The sequence below is a fragment of the Xenopus tropicalis genome, chromosome 4, assembly GCF_000004195.4.
Source record: "Xenopus tropicalis strain Nigerian chromosome 4, UCB_Xtro_10.0, whole genome shotgun sequence".
Taxonomy (NCBI): domain Eukaryota; kingdom Metazoa; phylum Chordata; class Amphibia; order Anura; family Pipidae; genus Xenopus; species Xenopus tropicalis.
Genome location: NC_030680.2, coordinates 15,413,460 through 15,440,612, shown reverse-complemented (window position 1 = coordinate 15,440,612; position 27,153 = coordinate 15,413,460). Strand labels below are relative to the sequence as shown.

The 27,153-nt window shown below is 45.2% G+C and overlaps 1 protein-coding gene across 1 annotated transcript; it reads right to left on the bottom strand.

Annotated features, from left to right (window-relative positions):
- Positions 1–355: 355 nt before the first annotated feature.
- Positions 356–17,339, bottom strand: cat.2 (catalase, gene 2). The gene is given in 13 exon segments (NM_001078699.1): positions 356–1,090; positions 4,088–4,174; positions 4,349–4,456; positions 4,675–4,805; positions 5,729–5,867; positions 7,143–7,295; positions 7,396–7,587; positions 7,706–7,831; positions 9,682–9,786; positions 12,441–12,571; positions 12,657–12,767; positions 13,146–13,317; positions 17,267–17,339. Coding segments are annotated over 13 exon segments (1,587 nt in total). The 5' UTR covers positions 17,333–17,339; the 3' UTR covers positions 356–1,024.
- Positions 17,340–27,153: the final 9,814 nt, after the last annotated feature.

Genomic DNA, 27,153 nt, shown 5'->3' with positions numbered 1-27,153 from the left:
TGCAACAACCACGCTAGTCTGCAGCTCCACACCCATCCGCCACTTGCTTTGTCTTAATCTTCTCCAGTGTGGCGGGTGGGAGATTCAAGCAGCTGTCAGAATCTCCCATTCAGTCCCTACTGAAGCTGTGGCCAGCATTTCACCCTAGGCCCAAGCCTTTGTGGCCTGCACATATATCCAGGCCAGATAACGTGGGGTTGGGGGGGAAGTTTGGCAACGGCTGGGGGGTTTTTTTGTAGTGGGCAGTGGCAAATAGCAGCCGTGGGCCCTTTGGGTCATGTTTTCCAGTGGGCCCCAGGTACCCCAGTCCAACAGCCACTGCTTTAGCGAAACCAAACAGAAGCCAACACATTAGTAGATCATAATGCATGTCATTTTTAATAACAAAAGTACATTTTTCGTTAACAGGTTAATTGTAGGAAAAAGAATGAGAGTCAGGTGATCACAAGCCTTTCTCTGCTTAGTAGATAAATCCCACAACTCCCACACAGGCAGATGGATAGATCAGTGACCGAATCAGGCCACTGCTCTGGAAGCCCATTAGTGCCCAAACTGCCTGCCACAAGTGCTTTCATTTTTTTAAGTGCAACCTATACTATACTGTTCCACTAGCCGTATTAATATAACAGTGCTTGTGATTGGCTGGCTTGTTTTAAGGCATTTTTTAAACAGCATTTTTAACCCCAAAGGGGTAAAAGCCTCAGCAACATAATAAAACATAACTTGTATTAACTCAATGTGATTATTCCAGTTAACAAAGGAATTTCCCGTGTTCCTATGCAAATCAGGTCAGTATTTTTTTTAAGAATTTTGTCAGTTTTCTAAAGAACTTAGAGCTGCAAAAGGGCAGAGCGTGCAGCCAATGAGAGAGGAGTATTTGAGTTGTAAATCTGCCACGAGGGAATCAGCGGGAGGGACACTAAGATTCGCTACCGAATCGCAGTACAATCATTCATGTCTTTTGTTTAACGTCATGTGACGAATTAAAATGGCTCCCGGACGGATGATTCTTGAAGCAGGAAGGCTACAGGTTGGCTTTGTCCTTTGCGGTGGCGTAAGTGGAATGCTGGGTGTAGGTTTTCACAGTTTTCTGTAAAAGGGAAAAGAATATACATTCAAAATATTTATATGTATTTCCTTAAAGCAGTGCTGTCCAACTGGCAGCCCGCAACCCCCCTCTGTGTGGCCCCCCACCTGTCTGGCTGCTTTGATGGCTTACTCTTGTGTAAGCTTTAAATGGTATCAGTACTGTGATTAACTGCCCCCCTGCATGGTTCACACCTCTGATTCAGGCTGTAATCCCTCTGTATTGTTTAAAAATGTAATCCCCTGTGTTGTTCACACCTTTTAATCTCTGCATTGTTCAACCCCTGCAGTGTTCACACCTCAGGCTCAGGCTGTAATCACACCCATTGTTCCCCTGTTCACACCTCAGGAGCAGTAGAAACCCACAAATAATCCCTGCATACTACAAAAAGAACATATGCTGAGGTGGTACTGCAATTAAAAAGTTTTTTTAATATATAGTTATTGTACAGACTGTAGGAACAGTGCCAGCATTGTGTCACTGTAGGCTGCCTGTGTGTGCCATACAGCATAGGGCAAGCAGAGTATGGCACACACAGGCAGGGTAGGGCAGGCAGAGTATGGCACACACAGGCAGGGTAGGGCAGGCAGAGTATGGCACACACAGGCAGGGTAGGGCAGGCAGAGTATGGCACACACAGGCAGGGTAGGGAAGGCAGAGTATGGCACACACAGGCAGAATAGGGCAGGCAGAGTATGGCACACACAGGCAGAATAGGGCAGGCAGAGTATGGCACACACAGGCAGGGTAGGGCAGGCAGAGTATGGCACACAGGCAGGGTAGGGAAGGCAGAGTATGGTACACACAGGCAGGGTAGGGCAGGCAGAGTATGGCACGCAGGCAGGGTAGGGCAGGCTGAGTATGGCACACGCAGGCAGGGTAGGGAAGGCAGAGTATGGCACACAGGCAGGGTAGGGAAGGCAGAGTATGGCACACAGGCAGGGTAGGGAAGGCAGAGTATGGCACACAGGCAGAGTAGGGAAGGCAGAAAATGGCAGGTTTTTGCTGTACTACAACCATTAATATGGGTATGGTCATGTGATAACACGGGTGCGGTTTCAAGTGGGTGAGGTTTCAAAAAGGGGAGTGGTCAAAACTGGCTTCCATTATCGGCCCTCCACCAAGTAGGTCGGAAAAATAAAGGAACAGTAACACCAAAAAATGAAAGAGCTTTAAAGTAATAAAAATATAATTTACCAGTTGCCCTGCACTGGTAAAACTGGTGTGTTTGCTACAGTAACACTACTATAATTTATATAAATAAGCTGCTGTGTAGCCATGGGGGCAGCCATTCAAGCTGGAAAAAAGGAGAAAAGGCACAGGTTACATAGCAGATAACAGATAAGTTCTGTAGAATACAATAGTGTTTTATCTGTTACTTGCTATGTGCCTGTGCCTTTTCTCCTTTGAATGGCTGCCTCCATGGCTACATAGCAGCTTATTTATATAAATTATAGTAGACTCTGAACACACAACTTTTACCAGTGCAGGGCAGCAGCACATTATATTTTAGTTACTTTTATACACTTTCATTTTTTGGTGTTACTGCTCCTTTAACAAGGGTTAACTCACCTTTAAATTAACTTTTAGTATGTTACAGAAGGAACAATTCTTAGCAAATTTTCAACTGGTTTTTTTTTTTTTTTTTTTTACAGTTTGGAACTCTTTGCCTTCTTCTGATTCTTTTTGGCTTTTAAATGGGGGTCACTGACCCCAGATGCCAAAAACTGTTCTGTGAGGCTACAATTTTGTTACTTATCTTTATAATCAGACTCTCCTCTATTCATATTCCAATGCCTCACCACTGGTTGGTTGCTAGGGTAATTTGGACCCTAGTAACCATATAGCTGCTTAAATTCTAAACTGAAAAAAGCTGAACAAAAAGCTAAACAAATAAAATACACAAATAATAAAAAAAAAATGAACTTAGGCAAGACTAAATTTGTAAGCTAAGGAAACTACCTCTTAGTCTTACCATTATATAACTACAAAGGGAAAATTAAGGGGCAGGAGACCTTTTAAATTCTTTAGATTTATTTTATGGATTTTGAAACAAAATCACAAGAGAGGCAGCTGGATGACTGTAAGGCGATAACAAGCACCATGAGACTTTTAGGAATCAATGGGCAACATTATTCGCCTCTGTTGCTTTATAGAGATAGAGAACCCTTGAAAAACAACACAATCACAAGACTTTAGAGTTGGGAAATGTATCAAGTGATAAGCTGCCAAATATTAAAGTGAGGCAGAGGGCAGTTAGCACAGGGGATTCTTATGCTGCCATTTAAAGGCCAAGCAAAGACTGATTGTGTATTCAGTGAAAGAGTTACTCTCCAGTCTCAGTACAGTTTCAGGTGCTCCTCCATGTGATATCCCCTCCAATTAGTTAGGGCAAGTTCTCCCACAGAAGCACTACCTCTGGGTGTAAGGGAATCGGCCAGATTAAAAGCAAGCTGTTACAGGACAAGGAAAGGTTGCCAATATGTTAAGTACCCCCCTGCCCCCCCAAGTGAATTCAAGTTTTTCCACTGGGCTGGTGCTCTTGGATCTAACCCTACTATGCAGATGGGGATATAAATCTGTGCTTGGGGTCACTGGGGAAAAATGGTCATGTTAAAGGTTATATTGTGGCTTAATCTACTGTTTATATGGCTGTCAGGACTTCTCACAAAATGTATGGTCATACCATACTCTATAATGGGAAATAGGTGCCAAAAGAAGAGGGGAGTTGAGTAAAAACTTGACAGCAGGCCCGGACTGGCAATCTGTGGGTTCAGGCAAATGTCAGATGGGCTGCTTAAGATGCCATAGACAGTCACTGGTTATTGGGCTGCTGGGGGGGCTGTTTGGGTCTCTGGGTACCTGAAATGCCAGGGCCTATTTTGAATCCCAGACCGAACCTGCATAGCAGGTACCCTAGTTTGAAAGACATTGCACCATAAATGGTGGCACTGTAGTATCCACATTGCCTGGGCAAATGGAAAGAGCAATCAACATTACCTTCTTTGCCCCCTCAGCGTTGTACTTGTCCAACAGAGCCTGAATCCGGGCACCATACTCAGGGTGAACGTCAGTGAAATTTTTCACCTGGAGGGAAAGAAAAATGATTAAATATGCTGCCTTCATCATATAGGCACCAGAAGTCTCTGTGCCACTTCCCTGCACATATCAGGCACAGCTGTAGTCCCCATACATATTCTGGGGAGACAGGCACGTAACCTTACTCTCTATTCCATGTATGATTATTATACAAATACTCACAGCTCTCTTCTGAATGAAAAGCTGAGCATCCTTCAGGTGTCCTGCAATGTTCTCACACAGGCGCAGTCGCTGCTCCTCACTTAGCACTTTCACGTAAAAGTCTCGCACCTTTAGAAGAGGCAGAACTATGAGATCAGTCGTTGTTGGACTTTCTGGATCAAGCCCCCCTTTTAGAGGACTAAGGTTTCAGATATAGGAGACACTGCCATTAGTTTAGAGATATCAGTCACACGTTACAGCCAAAATTGCATGTCTGATTGCACCGAAGGCTGAACTGACAGTTCCCCTTTAGGCTAATCAAGAACTGAACCCATAAGGTGAGTTACCTGTGAAACATTGTCCTCATCGGCGCTATTGTAGCGAGCAACATCTGCAGACACGTGGAATCTGTGCTCCCTCACTTGAGGCTGGTTCTCAGGGGCACAGAAGCTGTTGGGGTAATAATTTGGAGCTCCGCCTAGGAGGACATTATGGAAAGATTTAGCCCCTACACGAGATACAGACCAACGCCAATACCCAAGGAGGTCTATGCAGTTTTGTCTTTGACAACAGAATTGTCCAACCATCACTACATGGGGAAAGCCATCCAACTGGACATCCAGTTGCTACATTGTAGTCATGGGGTACAGAACTGTTTTTTTTGGTTCTTGGGAGAAGCAGTTAGGTTGATTCAATTATCTTTTAGTATGATATAGATCCCCAACCTTTTATACCTGTGAGCTATTTTGGGACAATCTTCACTTGGTCTTCATTTTTTATTGTTTGCAGTTTTTGACTTATTTAGCTTTTTTTTCTGCAGTTTGGCATTCCAGAAGCTATCTGGTTGCTAGGGTCCAATTTAACCTAGCAACCAGGCAGTGGTTTGAAAGAGAGACAGGACTGAATTTGAATAGAGGAGGGCCTAAATAGCAAGATCAGGAATAAAAAGTAACAATTACATTGTAGCTTCACACAGCAATAGATTTCCTTTTTAATTGATTAATTTGAAAGCTACAGTAAGAAGAGAAAAGCAAATAATTAAAAAAAAAACTATAACAAAAAATGAAGACCAATTGAAAAGTTGCTAAGAATAGGCCATACTATAACATACTAAGGCTAATGCCACACAGGCAGATTCTCAGCCTGCAGATAAGCACAGGCTGAGAATCTGCCCCTCCTGGTGGTGCCTACACCCAGAAACATCGCTCTGGTCTGGGTGCAGGCAGATGCAGCATATTTCAACCTGGGCAGAAGTAGTGCTTCAGGGTTCAGGCACCACTTCACACCAGGCTGAGACCCACCCCTTTAAGGACTGGGAACGTGTAAGGGCAGCTTTAGGGAAACCTGCCCACTGCCGTGCTACAGCAAACCAGCATTTGCAGAAATAGCTTTATTAATTACCCTGATTGTCAGTGAAGCACATGGGTCCATCCCGCTGGTAATTGGCCACCCGAGTTCTGTAAGGGCAGTTTACAGGCAGCTGCAGATAATTTGGCCCCAAGCGATGCCTGTGAGTGTCGGGGTAGGAGAAAAGTCGCCCCTAGAGATGTGAGTAAGCAAAGAATAAGTTCAAATGAAAGTGATACTTTTTTACCCAGTACAGTGTGTAATGTTTAGTAATGAGTAGTTTTGGGAAAAAACAATCTACATACAAATGGAATATATTTTTCTTGCATCATAAGTTTATTTTTCCTTTCTGTGGCAAAGCAGCAGTTCAGCTATGCTTTATGGCTGAGATCCTATCATTAAAACAGGGAAGTCTGACCAGCGGCCAGTGTCACTGTAGGACTATGATCCCCTAACAGAGTGACTGAGATAAAGCTTAGCAAGAAAATAACAGCAGTTTTGTCATTTTATAAAACCTACTTACAGTTAATACACAGAAAAGACCCAATAATCATTCACATAAAAATTGAAAATTAACTAATAACAGAGCTAAGCAGAAATGAAATGAGAAAATACAGCTGCCCAAAGTGATGGGTTGGTGAGGATGTCAAGTGGGTCTTTGTGCAATCTGCCAACTAAATTGTTAGCCCAATTGTGTTTTAAGGAAAAAAAAAATCGTACAGCTTCTGCCCAAAATTTAGATCATAATATGGGCCTTGTGTGGGCCCACTGCAATGTCCAATACAGTCCTTGCTCAAAATCTGGCCAATCCCTGGTTGAACAAACAGTCGTTTGGACACACAGGTCAATGTATTTGTCAGCTTGTGTATGGCCAGCTTTACTAAGGCTAAAGCTGGCAACTAGTTAAAGGGATTTGGTCATTTTTATGGGATAGTTTATATTACTATAATGTTCACGTTGCAAATAATTGATTCTACTATTTAAAATGTTATACTTTAACCAATAAATGTATTTTTGTAGCTGTAATTTTGGTGTGTAGGCACCGTCTCAGTGCATTGTGCCTGAGTCTGAGCTTTCAGAAGGAGCCAGCGCTACACATTAGAACTGCTTTCAACTAACCTATTGTTTCTCCCACTTGGCTGAGCCGGACTTGGAATTTTACTATTGACCACTAGGTGGGAGCATTTTTAGCAATGCAGGTATCAGGCAGCTGCTGTCTTGCTACCTTTCCATTCAGCTGCTGGGGAAGGGGGATGGCCCTTTATACAGACATTAAAGGGGTGACGTGGTCTGAAGTGGCAGTTTAGATCTACTCATGAATGAGTCAGCAGTTAAGATCTACCCATGTATAGCCAACTTTACTCTTGGAAACCTAAATCTGGACACCAAATAATACAATACAATCATTTACAAAGGATGTGGACAGTCAATATCCCTTGAATGCCATTCCTTCTATAGCCTTTCTCACCTGCAGCATCTTGTCTGGGCTTGGCTCAATGCCAGGGGGCATGTTACTTGGATCAAAAGCCAGCTGCTCCACTTCTGCAAAGTAGTTAGTTGGGTTTCTGTTCAGCACCAACTTACCCACAGGTATGAGCGGGTAATCGCCATGTGGCCAGATCTGGAATGCAAATGTTATTATACATTTTAACATAAGCTTTATGCTTTGTGCACCCCTGGGACTGATGCGTTATTATAGGAAGTATAAGTCTCTAACTCACTTTGGTTAAATCAAAGGGATTGAACTTGAATTTCTCTGCTTGCTGGAAAGTCATGACTTGAATGTAGAAAGACCACGATGGGTAGTTACCAGCAGCAATGGATTCATACAAGTCATGTATCCCGTAGTCAGGGTCGCTGGCAGACAAGCGATTTGCTTCCTCCACTGTGAGGTTCCGGATGCCTTGGTCAGTCTGGAAGACCATTCATGGTTTGTATCAAGGACTAATAATACTACCCATTTTATCTAATCTTACTCTGTATGACTAATAATACTACCCATTTTATCTAATCTTACTCTGTAGGAAGTACCTTGTAATGGAATTTACAATATACAGCTTCATCTTTGGCATTGACCAGTTTGAAGGTGTGGGATCCGTAGCCATTCATGTGGCGGTGACCATCCGGAATACCACGGTCAGAAAACAAGAAGGAAACCTGGAAGAGACAATCAATTACTGAAGCCGCATCTGCTTCATCTCCATTAACTTTACAATACATATTTTCTAGCCAAAGGAGCCCAGGCCCGGACTGGCAATCTGTAGGCAATGATGTAAGATGGCGGGCTGTTTGGTACTCTGGGTACTTGAATGCCAGGGCCTATTTTGAATCCCAGTTCAGGCCTAAAGGGCCCCTTCTGAGATTGGGGGGGAGCAGGGCAAATGGTATGCCCCTGAAACCAGCCTCACTTAATAGGTAGTACAGTAGACACTTTATATAACTAAGGCTAAGCCAAGGTTTCAGAGCAAGTATGGCACCTCAACACAATTCTACTGGAGTGACACAAAGTGCCAAGCTTTTAGGATAGCACAGGTATGGTAATATGCATGTATGAGATGTTCAACTTCAGCTATTTTTATTTTTATTACTTGCCCCCAAGTCAGGAATTCAAAAATAACTACCTGGTTTGGGGGCACTGAGAGCAACATGTTGCTTACGAGCCACTAGTTGGGGATCACTGTTCTAGGATATACGCCTCATCTGCGTGGTCCGTTTAAAAATCGAATAAGTTAAGTTCTAATCATATACCGATTTGTGGAATAATAAGTAATACTGTAGGAATCCCTATACACCGTACATAGCCTGTTCAAATAGTTTAAGCCTTTTGTTCCGACAGGTTCCATGAGATATACTACGTTGCAACACGAAAATAATTTGTTAGTGTTTCAACTTTATTAGAAGCGGCCAGGGAGAGCTGCAAGCATATCATAGTATTCGCAATATTTGTTGCGAACGAATCTGCCACATTATTGTACGGCTACTTACACAGAACGTGTGCCCGATTGATACATTCACAGCCAATGTGATACTCTTGCAGAAAATCTATTGATGGCGGGGTTTTTTTTCGAACTATCGCTCCCAGGAAATTGTAACAACTTGCTAACCTAGCCACTAAATCAAGTAATATCAGCCGGCAATAGAACAAATAGTTGGTCTGTTTTTGACCATACTTACTGTATATACTCGAATATAAGCCTAGTTTTTAAGCACCCAAAATGCGCTGGAAAAAGTCACCCTCGGCTTATACTCGAGTTGGGTGCCATGGGTCCCCCCCAGTCTTGCACCCTCTGTCCTTTGTGTACAAATTAGGCCCCCCGCAACCAGACCCTCCAGTGCCTATTGTTTTTGTTGACCCTCTTCTCCACTTACAAAGCTAGTTTACTGTTTTCTTTGAAATATATATTTAAAAACATATACCCCACTGATGCCTCAATTAATGTAATTTTATTGATATTTATTTTGATTATTGAAACTTAGCAGTAGCTGCTGCATTTCCCCCCCTAGGCTTATACTCGAGTCAATAAGTTTTTCCAGTTTTCTTAGGTAAAATTAGGTACCTCGGCTTATATTCGGATCAGCTTATACTCGAGTATATACGGTACATTACAGTATTAAGATTGTGTTTTGATTTTAACCCTTTATTTTCCATTCTTTTTTCTTATTTTTAACTTATGGATTTTAATCAGTTTAAAATAAAGATTTATTTTATCATTTTAGTAAGTGGTGTGCCAGGATCTTTGTGTCTTTCTACTTCATTTGTAAGCACAGGTATGGTGTCTGTTATCCAGAAACCCGTTATCCAAAAAGCTCAGAATTACGGAAAGTAATGTCCCATAGACTCTACTATGATAGACGCTACTTGATCCTAAGATATAATCAATCCTTATTAGAGGCAAAACAATCCTATTGGGTTATTATATGCTGGTCTCTTCCAGAACCCTGAACACTAAAGAGGTAGCGATACTGATCCACATTATACACACGCAATAGTAAAAGCGAACGCTAACCTGGTGAAGAGACTCGGGGCGCAGAGCCCAGAAATCCCACACCATATCCGGGTCCTTTAAATGAGTCTGTGGGTTCCTTTTCTGAGAGTGGATAAAAGATGGAAACTGCAAGGAAAAAAAAGTCAGTCAAAAAGAGTGAAGCTGCATAACCATTAAAGGGGTTGTTTTAGTATGATGTAAAGAGTAATATTCTGAGACAATTTGCTATTGGTCTTCATTTTTTATTATTATTTGTAGTTTTTTAATTATTTTACTTTTTGTTTCAGCAGCTATCTGGTTGCTAGTGTCCAAATTACCTTAGCAACCAGGGAGCGGTTTGAATGAGACATTGTAAAAATTATATAAGTTATAAAAAGTAACAATACCAAACAAACTGTAGCCTCCCAATAGATTTTTGTCTGCCAGCATCATGATAAGAGCTTAATAGGTCATGCTTGCTGCTCCAGGGGATAAAGTGATCACAAAGTTAATATTTGTGCCTGAATGTAATATGTAATGTTTGGTAAAGGAGATGGTGGAATTCTCTAGATACCCCACTCTGTGTCACTCACCCACAGCAGCAAATTTTATATAAACAATTACACAACATCAGCTAACAAACCATTAGATCCGGTGCCAGCTTGGTGCATTGACACGGCGGGCCGAGGACTCTGAACCTGCAGCATGATTAAACTATTTTTTGGTTCTTTAATGATTTATTGAGTTAATAGAAGGCATTTAGTACAGAGGGCACGTCCGCTGCAATGGTCTTGCAGCAATTAAACTACTGCTATTACTGACAAGCTGCACCCACAATTCTCTCCCCCAAAAAAGTGATGGTGTATGTCTTCAGCTTATGGTTGCCTTGTAATGGCTTGTGGGGTCCTCGCAGTGCTTTCCACTTCCACTGACAAAACTGGTAAGGAACCCATAACCTAAGGGTAAGCCCACCCACTGACAAAACACTATGAATTGCCCCTCAATCTGAATCGCCTGCACCCAGTGATCAGCCAATTATGGCTCGAAAATGCATTAGTGAGCATTTTCAACTCACATGCTCAGGCAATTCCCATAGAAATGTATGGGGGATATTGAGTTGTTTGGTAGCTGGCTGGGCGGAAGACAAAGGTGTTTCTCCATGTGCCTTTGCCCTTTGGGCTAAGGTAGGTTATTTAATAGTGGCTTTATCATGATCAGTTAAGACATATGTCTGCAGATAATAATTGACTGATTGCTTTCAACCTAATTAATAAACAGTAATAGCCAGATTTAATTTGCTGATTTGAGCCCTTTAGACAGATTCCTTTTGTACTGTGTATTGGAACCCCCAATGGGCCCCCCCCAACTGATTCCTGCCCAAAAATTGGGCAGGTGTCGATTGGGCAGGTTTGAGGATTTTCCCCTTGGAACGGGGCTGCATTGGCTCATTCATGCAGTCCTCACTCCTACACACGTTGTTGTCATTCGATCGTTAGGCCCTTGGTTTGGAAATTAGTCCCATATCACGCACCTTAGCATATCGGGAAAAAGATATGCTTGTTTGGCAAACTTGTCAAATAAGCAAATCTTATCGTGTATGGCCATCTTAAGGCAGATATCTCACAGAGCGTGTTAGTCGCCCGCTATAGATCTCTGCTATCATGGGCGACTAACCGTTCAAAAATGCCTTTCCAACGGCAACAATAGGAGCTGCCAGTGGAAAGGCCTTCGCAAAGCTTTGGTAATTAGAAGTCGCGCAATGTTAATTCCTGCAGGCAACTTCATAGGACTTTGGAAAACCGAAGGCCTTTCCACCAGCAACTCCTATTGTTGCCAGTGGAAAGGCATTTCAGTGCGGTTAGTTTGATAGCAGAGATCTATCCCGGGTGACTAACTTGCTCCATGGGGCATTAGCCTTAAGCTGGCCATACATGAGTAGATTTGGATCCTTTAGCAAGAGCTGGCAGCTTATCTACCCATGTAAAGACCCCCCCAACACATATGTGGCCGAAAATCTGCCTGATATTTATCAGGTAGGTTTGAAAGTTCTGTCAAGTGTGACATGTTTATGTGGCCTCTCCCTGTTGGCCTGCATAGGTGCCCATTATGATCTGATCAATTGTTAGCCAGGAGCCCAATTTGGCTGGCTTAAGCCTCCCTGGGCAATATAACCTATGACGGTGGGGCTCACTAAAGAACACAGGCCAGTTTACTACATTCAAAAAACAAAAGTGCCCAACTGGCTGCAAAAGGGTAATTGTACTTGTGCAAATTTGTCACTTAGTAAATGACACCAAGTAAGGCTAATTCATTCAACTTTTCCAACCACTAATTAAATAAAATGTCTTAATTGCTCTGCAGCTGGCCAGACCCATGGTTTCCTAATATAGACTGAATTTATTGGGGAGGTCCCATCTGATTTTACCAATGCGGCAGAAATATTTGGTAAGTGACTAAAATGGTGTTTGTTAGTACCCTAAACCTCTCATGGTATATTCTAGTTTGCTTTAGAGGGCAAATACATTGCATACATTTCTGAATTCACTAAAATGTGCCGTGAAATCTATGATCAACTGATATTTTCCCACCCTGGGCGTGTATATCTCTCAGTAATGCCAACAGTCAGGTTATCTATGCATGTCAGAGGAAGCAAACATGAGCTGGCATTTTCTATCTCTCAATACATAACCCCCATATAAGATTATATTTTGTAGAAAGAGTCTCCTTTATCAGAATCTTGCAGTAAGCGCACACCGTAAGCCCATTACATCGGATTCTAAAAGGTAAAACAGACTGCTCACCAACATGGCATCTCGGATGAAGAAGACTGGGGTGTTGTTGCCAGTCAGGTCCCAGTTCCCATCCTCTGTATACATTTTAACCGCAAACCCTCGAGGGTCTCGGACTGTGTCAGCAGAGCCGGACTCCCCAGCTATAGGAAAGTAAAGGTAGATGAAAAACAAATGAAGGTGTGAAACAAAATAATTCATTATGTCGCCCAAAAAACAATATCCTACCGACAGTGGAGAACCGTATGGCGATTGGCGTTCTCTTCCCAATGTGCTCAAACACTTTGGCCTTGCTGTATTTGGTGATGTCGTGCGTGATCTCAAAATAGCCAAAAGCTCCTACAATAGATAAAAAAATAGATAAAAGTTCCCTTTAATGATGATCTCATGGTTGTAAGTCAGGAGACCCCCACCCCATGCCAAGATAATACAACTAAGCAGTGAGGTGCCAGCCTATGAAAAATATGACCAGAGGCAAATAGTTCGGAGATGGGGTTAACCTTGATGTGGTATGGGGGCTAATATCGAAACAACCATTTTTGACAATGAATGTGCTGGTACAGAATGAATGAATAATAAAAGATGGGACCAGGGTGTGTACATTGATCAATTCCCAGCCCCCCCACAACCCACTCTGTATTTTAAATAAAGGTAAATACATATAATTAGGGCGTCCAATCTTTAAACACAGTCTCACTGCACACAGTGCTGCTTTACCTGCTCCTTTAGCATGGACAACTCTTTCTGGGATCCTCTCCCTGTCAAAATGGGCCATTTCGTCAGTGAACACCACATCCTGCACCAATAGGGGACCCCGAGGGCCAACGGTCAAGAGATTCAGCTTATCAGATATAGGGTTTCCCCCGCCGGTGGTAAGGACATCTGGTTTCTATAGGAAGAGAGGAGGGACAAGTTGAGTAGGACGTTTTCCACATGTCCATGTAAAGAGCACCGTGGATACATTATTTGGGTTCAATTTAGAAAACAAGCAAAAGTCCTTATCCCCTCTGTCTGTGGGCCACCCCTCAAACACGGTCACAAGCAGTGGGACAGTAGTCAGAGAACCCATAGCAAAGAGGGGCCTCAAGATGGAAAAACTCAATTTGCAGTGTACTAAAAGGGGTGGAGCTTGGCATGAGTGCCCAGGGTTCAGGTATATTGTGGGTGGTTTTTGTCACAATTGGGGAGTGGCTGGTAAAATCAGGGGTGGAGTCTGTTGTAATTTTTGTGGCTCCACATGCAGGAGGCATTTTATTTTTCATTAGGATCCCGTTTTACCTATTGGCAAGGCCCACCACCCCATAATTACTGATGGCAGCCCTGGTCACAAAAAACCAACATGGGGACCTTTAGGTCCTGACCCACAGATTAAAACTCAATGGCTTAAATCATATCTATTTTTAGTTGGCTATTAATGTTCTGGATGAGGCTCACACACAGCGGGACACCTTTAACCTGAATATAAACAAGTGTACATGTCATGGCGTGGCATATAGATATGAAGGCAGCATAATATATCTGCCAAGAGGATCACACGGAGGCGCAGAGTCCAAGGCGCAGACATCAGGGTACAAAGGGCAGAGAAGTATTTGGGGGGGTTGGTGATTTATTAACTCTCAACATGAGAAACAACAGCAAATCTGGTGCTCGAACTCTCCATTTAAGAATTTTGACTAAATTCAAACACACAAATTATATAAATATTATACATATATTTACCTTTAGGCTTTAGCACCACAGGTTTGTTTATTATGTTTCTAACATGTGATCTGGTCTCAGTTGGCTCAGCACATTACTGCAAGTACTGACCCAGGGCTCCAGGTTTGGATCAGCCCAACATTTGGATCAACAAACTGGGCAAAAACTTTGTTTAGTAGCCAAGCCAGTTAGGGATTCTTTCTGGGTTGGGTACGTGTTTCTGCACTCCTTATTAACCAATCAGCAATTAGTTATCTGCCCTTGGGTAAACTGCTAATTTGCCCCACAAGCTGAATTTGGAGCATGTCCCTGCCATCTGTCTGCTTGCCCCAATCCCTGCCAGTGCCATACACATATCTGTACGGGGTACTGAGTAGCAGATGGCACCATTACAGCCAGTGGAAAAAATATGTAAGAGAATGAGCATTTTGGGACATAATGACTAAAAATATCAAAGTCCCATATTCAGCCAAAGAAGTGTAGGCTTGTAGCTGCTTAATAGCTCTACAGTCTGCATTTTTCCCAGGTAGTTATTAAGGCATTATTATTTGGCAGATGTTGTTGTGTTTAAAATAATGTTCCTATAATGCAAGAATCATATTCCAACACATTTTTCTTCATGTCTGTCACTGCCACGGCTGTCTCCCTATATGTCTGTCACTGCCACGGCTGTCTCCTTATATGTGTCACTGCCACGGCTGTCTCCCTATATGTCTGTCACTGCCACGGCTCTCTCCCTATATGTCTGTCACTGCCACGGCTCTCTCCCTATATGTCTGTCACTGCCACGGCTCTCTCCCTATATGTCTGTCACTGCCACGGCTCTCTCCCTATATGTCTCCCTATAATGTCTGTCACTGCCACGGCTGTCTCCTTATATGTCTGTCACTGCCACAGCTGTCTCCCTATTTGTCTGTTACTGCCACAGCTGTCTCCCTATATGTCTGTCACTGCTACGGCTGTCTCCCTATATGTCTGTCACTGCCACGGCTGTCTCCCTATATGTCTGTCACTGCCACGGCTGTCTCCCTATATGTCTGTCACTGCCACGGCTGTCTCCCTATATGTCTGTCACTGCCACGGCTGTCTCCCTATATGTCTGTCACTGCCACAGCTCTCCCTATAGCAGTCACTACATTGTATATGCAGTCTCCAGCACATCCCAGTCACAGCACTGTACCCTCACCTTGTGGCATGCCTGATTCTCTGGCACATCTCAGCAGTTTACCCTTAAGCTTCTGCATGCTTTGTCCCAGCATTTTACCCTTTTGCATGTCCCAGTGCTGTACTTTCACCCAGTATTGTACTCTTGTCTGATAAGCACTGTCAGTCTCAGACCCAGCACTGCACCCTCACCTACTTGCACACCCCCAGTGCCAGAAGCACCCTTGCCTATTTGCACATCCCAGTTTCAGTACTATACCATCAGCCTTTTGAATGTCCCAGTGCCAGATGCACCCTCACCTACTTGCACATCCCCAATGCAACACCGTACCCCCACTTTCCTGCCAGCACTCTTAATACTTCTACATGCCTCAGTCCTAGCACTACAACCTCACCCTCTGGCACATAAAGTACTAGTACCTGCACCCTCATCCCAGTTCAAGAACTGTACCCTCACCTTCTTGCAATTCCCCACACCAAAACTGCACTTGCACTTTCCTACCTGCACCCCTATACGCTTGCCTGCACCCCTATACTCTTGCCTGCACCCCTATACGTCTGCCTGCACCCCTACACGTTTGCCTGCACCCCTATACGCCTGCCTGCACCCCTACACGCTTGCCTGCACCCCTACACGCTTGCCTGCACCCCTACACGCTTGCCTGCACCCCTATACGCCTGCCTGCACCCCTACACGCTTGCCTGCACCCCTACACGCTTGCCTGCACCCCTACACGCTTGCCTGCACCCCTATACGTCTGCCTGCACCCCTACACGTTTGCCTGCACCCCTACACGTTTGCCTGCACCCCTATACGCCTGCCTGCACCCCTACACGCCTGCCTGCACCCCTACACGCTTGCCTGCACCCCTACACGCCTGCCTGCACCCCTACACTCTTGCCTGCACCCCTACACTCTTGCCTGCACCCCTACACTCTTGCCTGCACCCCTACACGCTTGCCTGCACCCCTACACGCTTGCCTGCACCCCTACACGCTTGCCTGCACCCCTACACGCCTGCCTGCACCCCTACACGCTTGCCTGCAACCCTACACTCTTGCCTGCAACCCTACACTCTTGCCTGCACCCCTACACTCTTGCCTGCACCCCTACACTCTTGCCTGCAACCCTACACTCTTGCCTGCACCCCTACACTCTTGCCTGCACCCCTACACTCTTGCCTGCACCCCTACACACTTGCCTGCACCCCTACACTCTTGCCTGCACCCCTACACTCTTGCCTACACCCCTACACTCTTGCCTGCACCCCTACACTCTTGCCTGCACCCCTACACTCTTGCCTGCACCCCTACACTCTTGCCTGCACCCCTACACTATTGCCTGCACCCCTACACTCTTGCATGCACCCCTATACTCTTGCCTGCACCCCTACACTCTTGCCTGCACCCCTACACTCTTGCCTGCACCCCTACACTCTTGCCTGCACCCCTACACTCTTGCATGCACCCCTACACTCTTGCCTGCAACCCTATACTCTTGCCTGCACCCCTACACTCTTGCCTGCACCCCTACACTCTTGCCTGCACCCCTACACTCTTGCCTGCACCCCTACACTCTTGCCTGCACCCCTACACTCTTGCATGCACCCCTACACTCTTGCATGCACCCCTACACTCTTGCCTGCAACCCTATACTCTTGCCTGCACCCCTACACTCTTGCCTGCAACCCTATACTCTTGCCTGCACCCCTATACTCTTGCCTGCACCCCTACACTCTTGCCTGCACCCCCAAACCCCAGAATGCCTCTTGGACGCACACACCACAGCACCATAGCTAAGCCTTATATGAAGGAGCCAGTCCAAATCCCACCCTTTGCCCCGCTCTCTCATGCCACAGTGAGTAGCAGTGACAGTCTCTTCCCGTTGAGGTACAGGCGCCCCTCTCCCGATACAGTGACTGATGCACATGTGCCCGTTATTGCGCTCCCCAATGGCTTCAGAACCCGGCCAGTACCTGAGAGCCCCGGCTCTCCTTCCACAGCTTCATCTGGTCGGCCGCATTATCCCTCTTGTCCGCCATGTTGTCCCGTTAGCGCTCTGGACTCAGAACTGTCACCGTATTATAAAAACATCCACAGCCCCGCCCTTCCCGACCAGCAGGGGCGCCGATTGGACGAGGCCTGCGATCATAGCGAGAGCCAGTTGGACGGGAGACGTGTCACAGAGAGTCATGCGGAGAATTGTGCGCAAAGGTCGGGAAACAATGGGGGGAGTAGGGGGGAGAGAAGTGTGTGGAGGGGAGGGAGTGAGAGTGCTGGAAGGGAGTGAGAGTGCTGGAAGGGAGTGAGAGTGCTGAAGGGAGTGAGAGTGCTGAAGGGAGTGAGTGCTGAAGGGAGTGAGAGTGCTGAAGGGAGTGAGTGCTGAAGGGAGTGAGAGTGCTCAAGGGAGTGAGAGTGCTGAAGGGAGTGAGAGTGCTGGAAGGGAGTGAGAGTGCTGAAGGGAGTGAGAGTGCTGAAGGGAGTGAGAGTGCTGGAAGGGAGTGAGAGTGCTGAAGGGAGTGAGAGTGCTGGAAGGGAGTGAGAGTGCTGAAGGGAGTGAGAGTGCTGAAGGGAGTGAGAGTGCTGAAGGGAGTGAGAGTGCTGAAGGGAGTGAGAGTGCTGAAGGGAGTTAGAGTGCTGGAAGGGAGTGAGAGTGCTGAAGGGAGTGAGAGTGCTGAAGGGAGTGAGAGTGCTGAAGGGAGTGAGAGTGCTGGAAGGGAGTGAGAGTGCTGAAGGGAGTGAGAGTGCTGAAGGGAGTGAGAGTGCTGAAGGGAGTTAGAGTGCTGGAAGGGAGTGAGAGTGCTGAAGGGAGTGAGAGTGCTGAAGGGAGTGAGAGTGCTGAAGGGAGTGAGAGTGCTGGAAGGGAGTGAGAGTGCTGAAGGGAGTGAGAGTGCTGAAGGGAGTGAGAGTGCTGAAGGGAGTGAGAGTGCTGAAGGGAGTGAGAGTGCTGGAAGGGAGTGAGAGTGCTGAAGGGAGTGAGAGTGCTGAAGGGAGTGAGAGTGCTGAAGGGAGTGAGAGTGCTGAAGGGAGTGAGAGTGCTGGAAGGGAGTGAGAGTGCTGGAAGGGAGTGAGAGTGCTGAAGGGAGTGAGAGTGCTGAAGGGAGTGAGAGTGCTGAAGGGAGTGAGAGTGCTGAAGGGAGTGAGAGTGCTGAAGGGAGTGAGAGTGCTGAAGGGAGTGAGAGTGCTGGAAGGGAGTGAGAGTGCTGAAGGGAGTGAGAGTGCTGAAGGGAGTGAGAGTGCTGAAGGGAGTGAGAGTGCTGAAGGGAGTGAGAGTGCTGAAGGGAGTGAGAGTGCTGAAGGGAGTGAGAGTGCTGGAAGGGAGTGAGAGTGCTGAAGGGAGTGAGAGTGCTGGACTGAAGGAAGGAAAAATGGGTCTCAAACTTTATGGGGAGTCTATTATATCTATATATAGATATAATAGGTTGAACTTGAAGGACATGTCTTTTTTCAACTTAATTTACTATGTTAAGGTGGCCTCAGGTCCCTCAGACCAATTCAGCAGCTTATCTGCCCATGTGTGGGCACCCCCAATGGGCCTACTCAGTGGACATCTGGCCTAAAATTGGGCAGATCCCGTTCGGGCAGGTTTGATTTAACGTTGGATCATGGACCACGTAGGGTTGTTGCTGCGGCCCTCTGCTCGTTGGCGCCTATGCAGCCTCACCAAACAAGCGGATCATAACCTGTATGGCCACCTTTACTATGCTTAGTGGCTTTCTTGTTAGAGTGGCATAGAAGTCAATGGGTCCCACAGGAAAAAAATGCCCCCTGCATCATCAAAACATTGGGAAAAGCAGCTATTGACCCCATTTGGCCACTTTAATTCCCCTTTAAAAGAACATTTAATATGGAGGACAGGAGGTGGAGGGTCCAAGATGTCAGCTTGAATTGGCCCATGTATGTAAATCCAGGACTTGGGTCTGGAAAATTGGGCTATTTTGTGTTCCTATGGACTGTGTGTTTAATGTATGTGAGCGCCATATTATTGCAAAAGACAATGCTATGGCTTGTGACAAGTTCATTACATTACATTACATTAACATTTATTTATAAAGCGCCAACATATTCCGCAGCGCTGTACAATATGTAAAAGCCTTTAGTCCTGTGAGTAGTTGCTCGAAGAGAGGCAGTTAGCGGGGGCATCACATTTGGTGTATTTGGTCTTTTCTTTAGTCCGTGGTTTCTAATAACCTGGGGGGTTTCAGCTCTGCTTCCCAGGCCCAGACTGGCGATCTGAGGTTCTGGCAAATGCCAGAGGGGCTGCTGTAAGATGTCATAGACAGTCACTATTTATTGGGCTGCTGGGGGGCTGTTTGTGTACTTGAATCTGTGTCCGGACCGGCTTTTACTACTTTACATGTTGGTAATTTTTAACTGTTTATACAGTACACGGTGGGGTAACTAGAGATTACTGTGCTCCACGACAGGACCCCTTTTTAAACGTTAATAACTAGACATTTTTAATGAAGCTATGTCAAAGCTGCCCCCTGATGCCTGGCCTAGCCAGCCTGGTACCCTAGGCACCTCCTCGCCCACCACACTGCTCCCCTCCCAGTATGGAACGGACTGTAAGGGGATGAGGACACAGAATAGAGGAGTAAACAAGGTACCTTCCTGTCCCCCCCCCCCCCCGGCATGGTGCCCTAGGCACGTGGCTCTTCTGCCTACCCGTAGTTCCAGCCCTGCTGCCCCCATACTTGCTGGCACCCTCTAGCAGTTGCAGGGTCTGCTTCTTCTTAGTTACACACCTGACATTATGAGAGATATTTATGAGAAATCAAGTTTGTAATCTTTATTCTCAATTTACCAGAAAAGTAAAATCTGGCAAGGTTCTGTAGAAGTCAATGGGAATAGACTCAAGCAATTTTATTTCCCATTGTGATTCCCATTCATGTGATTCTCACTGGCATGTAACTTTATTTCCTGTGGGAAAAAGCAAACTCTGCTGTTTAGTATTTTCCTTGCTAGCGTGTGTGGAGAAAAAACTTGAAAAGTCACTTGTTGTTTTGCTGATTTTTTGTTGTGCCAATTTTTTTTCCCTTGGATCCTGAGTTTTCATAAATTATTCCCAGGTGTTATTTACAATCTCAAGTGGAATGTGCAAGTTACAATTTCAGACGTAAATTGCTGTACTATTACCCACAGTCTCAAAGTTTTTCTCCTAATTCTAGCGCAATTGTGGACGCACTCTGATCTGCATCTTTTAACTGTTCTATTTACAGGCTGGATCTACTGGGACTGTATTTTGGCTTTAAGTACTTTTGCTTAACAGGAACATGGACTTTCTATATGGACTTTTTCAGCATGAAGGGTTAATTAATAACGCATATGTAAATTATCTGTGATGTCATGATTGGTTTGCTTATATTTGCCCTAAAGCTGGCCATACATGGTAAGATTCGGTCACTTGGCGAGGTCACCAAGCGAGCGAATCTTCTCCTCATATGCCAACCTACGGGTGGACGATATCAGGCTCATTTGGAACTAAAACGGTGGGTATAGGCGCCATCAGTTCGGAAACTGCATCTACATGCTGATGCGGTCCCCGATCAGAAGGAAAAATCAAACCTGGCCGATTTCAGGCCAGATGTCAGTCAGGGAGGCCCATTGTTCGTGCCCATACACGGGCAGAAAAGCTGCCGAATCACTCTAAAGGACCATTATCAGCAGCTGGAATCGGCCCATGTATGGCCACCTTTAGGGCTCTGGCACACGGGGAGATTAGTCGCCCGCGACAAAACTCCCTGTCCGCGGGCGACTAATCTCCCCGGATTGCCATCCCACCGGCGAAAATGTAAATCGCCGGTGGGATGGCGTACGCGGCGGCGCGATTTCAGTGAAATCGCGCAAGTTGCCTCGAGAGGAAACTTGCGAGATTTCAGTGAGATTGCGCCGCCGCGTATGCCATCCCACCGGTGATTTACATTTTTGCCGGTGGGATGGCATTTCAGGGAGATTAGTCGCCCGAGACACAGGAGATTTATCGCGGGCGACTAATCTCCCCGTGTGCCAGAGCCCTTACACAGCGGTATGTATGTCTGATAGATTCTGGGAAGAAACTGCATCGTGACAAAAAAACATGGCAACGTGTCCAAACACTGCACTTCATACACTAAGGGGCTCATTTACTAACCATCGATTTTATATTTTACACTCAATTCGTATTTTTTTGAAAGGTCGCAGAGAAGAAACGCTGCAACTTTTCCTAGATTTACTATGCGTCTAACAGCTAAGAATCCAAATTCGACAATTTGCCAGATTAAACTTGCCAAGCTCATGTAGACGTCAATTCCCTTGAAGTTCTTTCTTTTGTCTCAAAACTTTAGAGATTTGGCTGGGTTTTGTTTAAAAACTAGACCTTTTCTAATTGTTGCAGCGATGATTCAATAAAGTCAGTATTTTACAACTTTTTAGTCCAATTTGAAAAATTGAATTGAAATAAAAATTGAAAATAAAAATCCCATAGGAATGAATAGAGCATGATTTTTTTATATATTAAGCTCTAAACTCACATTCTGGTAAATGGGCCCCTAAATGTGTCTTTGCACCCTAGTAAATAAGCCCTGTTGGGTTGGCTTCTCTGCATTGGATCATTTTTGTTTTACTCGGCAAGAAAAGTCATAGAAAACGTTTATTATTACTTTTTATAGGCAGTAATTAGTGCAGCGAAGACCCATCGTCAGCACTCGGACAGCGCCACAGACATATATTTTATTAAAGAATAAAGCATGAAGTCAGCATTCCCAATAAAACCCAGGCGTACGGCTTTAGCAGCAGCAATGAACCAGCCTTCGCGGGTAGCGTTGGCACTGGCATACGTCCCTGCAGATAAAGGTAGTGGGTAGAGCCGAGTCGGGCATGAACTAGATTTACCCTTCAGCTGAGAATGACACACGGAAATGCAATTCTTAATGAGTTTTAATAAGTTTATTTATAGTATAAATAACCACAGGTGCATTGATTTTGGGGCGCCCCGCCCTCTTTTACTACTGCATTAAAAGCGTGAGAAGTGCCGCCTACATAGCTGATATTATAATCATTGCACTTAACAATAGGGTCACGGTGTAGGAAGGAGGTGTTTTCTAAAGTGAAATAGGAGAGGACTAATATTTTGTAAGCCTATTAGAGAGCTCAACTGACTGAAGTACTTTCGTGGCTGGGTACCTCAGAACATTGCACCGTGAGAGTCTGGCTAAAAGTAATTATTGGGGGGTGGAAGGTTAGAATTACAAAAGGTATTTTAAAGAAATAGTTCAGTGCAAAAATTAAACTGGGTATAGATAGACTGTGCAAAATAACAAATATTTGTTACATAGTTAGACAGCCAAAAATGTAATCTATAAAGGCTGGAGTGAGCAGATGTCTAACATAATAGCCTGACCACTACTTCATCCTTTAGGGTGAAGACACACAGAGCTACTAGTAGCAGCTACTTCTTGTGGCCACCAAAACAGACAATGCTGATCATTTACTGATAATTGTCTCTATGTGTGTTTTAGCAAAGGCAATTCCCAGTATTGTCTATGGCAGGGTATTTTTTAGTGTTTAGTAGTCGTGACAAGTAGCTGCTATTAAGTAGCTCCGTGTCTTCAGCCTTATAGCTGTCTAAGCTGTTAGTAGTCAGTAACAAATCAGTGACTTTGGGGGGGTTCATTTGAATCTGACCTGTGTACTCACAAACTAACTGAACAGTTATGTCCCATTTGGCCCCCTTAAAGGAACAGTAACACCAAAAAATGAAAGTGTTCTAAAGTAATTGAAATATAATGTACTGTGGCCCTGCACTGGTAAAACTGGTGTGTTTGCTTCAGGAACACTACTATAGTTTATATAAATAAGCTGCTGTGTAGCCATGGGGGCAGCCATTCAAGCTGGAAAAAAGGAGAAAAGGCACAGGTTACATAGCAGATAACAGATAAGACACCATTGTATTCTACAGGGTTTATCTGTTAGCTGCTATATAACCTGTGCCTTTTCTTCTTTTGAATGGCTGCCCCCATGGCTACACACCAGGGTTTATATAAACTTTAGTAATGTTTCTGAAGCAAACACAAAACTTTTACCAGTGCAGCAGTACATTATAGTTTAATTTCTTTGAAATATATACATTTTTTGATGTTACTGTTCCTTTAAAGTCACTGACTAACTTAGGGTGAAGACACACGGAGCTACTAGTAGCAGCTACTTGTCACAGCCAGTAAAATAGACAATGCTGATCATTTACTGATAACTGTCTCTATATGTGTTTTAGAAGAGGCAATTCTCAATTCCCTAAGGGCAAGGGTACATGGGGAGATTAGTCACCCAGCGACAAATCTTCATTGTTGCAGGCGACTAATCTCCCCGCAATGCCATCCCACTGGCTAGAATGTAAATCGCCGGTGGGATGGCAAACGCGTCACTGTGATGTCCCGCAGTCGGGACATCAAGCAACATTTATCAACATTCTCATTTTTGTGGTTTTAGAGGTTTTTGAAACCATGAAAAAACAGCCTTTTTAAAAAAATAAGCACAAATGTCACACAGAATCGCAAATACCTCTAAAACGAAAGAAAGATTATCCAGTTGCAAAAAGTACATCTGCCATTGCCTTCATGGCTACTTGACCTCAGCAGCTTACATATAGATAGGCATATTTTTATTTTCTGATTTGTCAGAGCTTTGACACATAAATGGTGAAAAAAATGTGTTTTTCTTCCATGAAAAATTCTAGTTTTAGTGCAACAAAAACACAAATCGTGAAAAAAAGCATTATGCACGTTAGTAAATGCCCCTCCTAGAGGTATGGGATCTGTTATGCGGAAACCTGTTATGCAGGAAGCTTCAAGTTACCATCCAGGCCGTCTCCCATAGATCAAATAATGCTAATTTTTAAAAATGATTTATTTTTTTTGTAATATTAAAACAGTACCTTGTCTTTTATCTAATCTGACATATAATTTATTGCAGACAGGACAGTCATTTTTCGCCGTATAAGACGCACTTTTTCTTCCCCAAGAAAAAGTTGGTGCGTCTTATATGGCGAACTTCCTCTTCCTCTCTGTGCCGCGGCTCTCTGCCGCATCCTCTCTTTTATAAGGTTGCGCCCGTGCGTAATGACGTCACACGCACAGGGCGCAACCTTATAAAAGCACAGAAGCAGCTGGGAGCCGCGGCACAGAGAGGAAGACGGAGGGAGCCGGAGGCCGCTGGGGGGAGGTAAGGGGGGAAATGGAAGGCGCTTGGGGGCCCTGGGGGAAGCTGAAGAATGCTGAGGGTGCCGTGGGGGAGCTGGAGGATGCTTGGAGGCCCTGGGGGAGCTGAAGGATACTTGGGGGGCCCTGGGGGAAGCTGAAGGATACTTGGGGGGGCCCTGGGGGAAGCTGAAGGATACTTGGGGGGGGCCTGGGGGAAGCTGAAGGATACTTGGGGGGGGGCCTGGGGGAAGCTGAAGGATACTTGGGGGGGCCCTGGGGGAAGCTGAAGGATACTTGGGGGGGCCCTGGGGGAAGCTGAAGGATACTTGGGGGGGCCCTGGGGGAAGCTGAAGGATACTTGGGGGGGGCCTGGGGGAAGCTGAAGGATACTTGGGGGGGCCTGGGTGAAGCTGAAGGATACTTGGGGGGGCCCTGGGGGAAGCTGAAGGATACTTGGGGGGGCCCTGGGGGAAGCTGAAGGATACTTGGGGGGGCCCTGGGGGAAGCTGAAGGATACTTGGGGGGGCCCTGGGGGAAGCTGAAGGATACTTGGGGGGGCCCTGGGGGAAGCTGAAGGATGCTTGGGGGGGCCCTGGGGGAAGCTGAAGGATACTTGGGGGGGCCCTGGGGGAAGCTGAAGGATACTTGGGGGGGCCCTGGGGGAAGCTGAAGGATACTTGGGGGGGGCCCTGGGGGAAGCTGAAGGATACTTGGGGGGGCCCTGGGGGAAGCTGAAGGATACTTGGGGGGGCCCTGGGGGAAGCTGAAGGATGCTTGGGGGGGCCCTGGGGGAAGCTGAAGGATACTTGGGGGGGCCCTGGGGGAAGCTGAAGGATACTTGGGGGGGCCCTGGGGGACGCTGAAGGATACTTGGGGGGGCCCTGCGGGAAGCTGAAGGATACTTGGGGGGGCCCTGGGGGAAGCTGAAGGATACTTGGGGGGGCCCTGGGGGAAGCTGAAGGATACTTGGGGGGGCCCTGGGGGAAGCTGAAGGATACTTGGGGGGGCCCTGGGGGAAGCTGAAGGATGCTTGGGGGGGCCCTGGGGGAAGCTGAAGGATACTTGGGGGGGCCCTGGGGGAAGCTGAAGGATACTTGGGGGGGCCCTGGGGGAAGCCTCATTATGTGCGAGCCCAGAGACAATTAACTTTATACAGTTAATATAAAATATTTTACTCCAGTATTTGGTTCAGAATCTTTTTTTTCTAGATTTTCCTCCTTTAAAATTGGGTGCGTCTTATATTCCGGAGCGTCTTATAGGGCGAAAAATACGGTAATGCAGGCAGCCTATTGGCATCTGTGTGGGCTCATTAGTGTAATTACTGACCCCAGGACTATATTTATCTATATATTTATTTATTTGTTTATTTAGATGCTGTGTCATTGTTACAAGGATGTTTTAGCAAATAATTGTTACACCTTTGAACATCAAGAGTCAAGTAGCTTATAATGTAGGTATAATATATGTATCAATTGTATGTAAATAAGCAATCATACTTATCTATCATTATGCAGGCATCACATGTATTTGTATTAGCATTAATCCAAGTACAAATTTTTATTAAAGGAACAACAACACCAAAAAATGAATATTGCTAAGTGTCATATACATTGCATACATTTATTGTGTGCATGTAAAGTCCTGTTTCTCCTTGAGCCGCCATTTTGTGATGGGCTGTGTGCTCCCTCAGAGATCACATGACCAGAAATAATGCAGCGCTAACTGTAACAGGAAATAGTGTGGGAGTAAAAGGCAGAACTCTGCCCATTCATTGGCTGATTGGGCCTAGCATGTATGTGTGCCTTGGCTTGTTTGTGTGCACTGTGAATCCTATGATCCCAGTTTTCTATTTAGGATTACCCAATGGCACATACAGGTATAGGACCCGTTATCCAGAATACTCGGGACCAAGGGTATTCCGGATAAGGGGTCTTTCCGTAATTTGGATCTCCATACCTTAAGTCTACTAAAAAAATCAGTAAAACATTAATTAAACCCAATATGATTATTTTGCATCCAATAAGGATTAATTATATCTTAGTTGGGATCGATTACAAGGTACTGTTTTATTTCTACAGAGAAAAAGGAAATCAGTTTTAAAGTACTGAATTATTTGATTAATATGGAGTCTATGGGAGACAGGCTTTCCGTAATTCAGAGCTTTCTGGATAATGGGTTTCCGGATAAGGGGTCCCATACCTGTACTAATAAAAAGTATATTTTTAGGATTTTTAGATGGAGCAGGGTTTGCATACGAGCTGTTTTATGCCATATATTTTAATAGACACCTACATTGCTCAGGGGTATAGTTTTTCTATAACTAAACTGTCTAGATATAGATAATACATATTCATGTGCTGAACCCAAAAGCCCTACCAGGTATAATATAATTTTTTGTAGAAAAAGTGCATAGGAAGTGAATGTTCATAGACTGGTGCCTTTTGTCTGTTGCTGTACTTTAAAAACATTATTATGGTTTTATTAAAGAACATGCCTGCAGGATGGTGTCCTAGCATGGAATCTGCGTGGTCATTGTGGGTGGAGAGAGACATTTTTTAGTCACAGTATCCCTCCCAGTAAAATGACAGATAATGAGCCCTGTATAATAAGGTGCCACTTCACTTGAGCTGAATGCATGCCTGAGACACAACAACAAAAAGGCAGTTCACCTAGGAATCATTGGCACA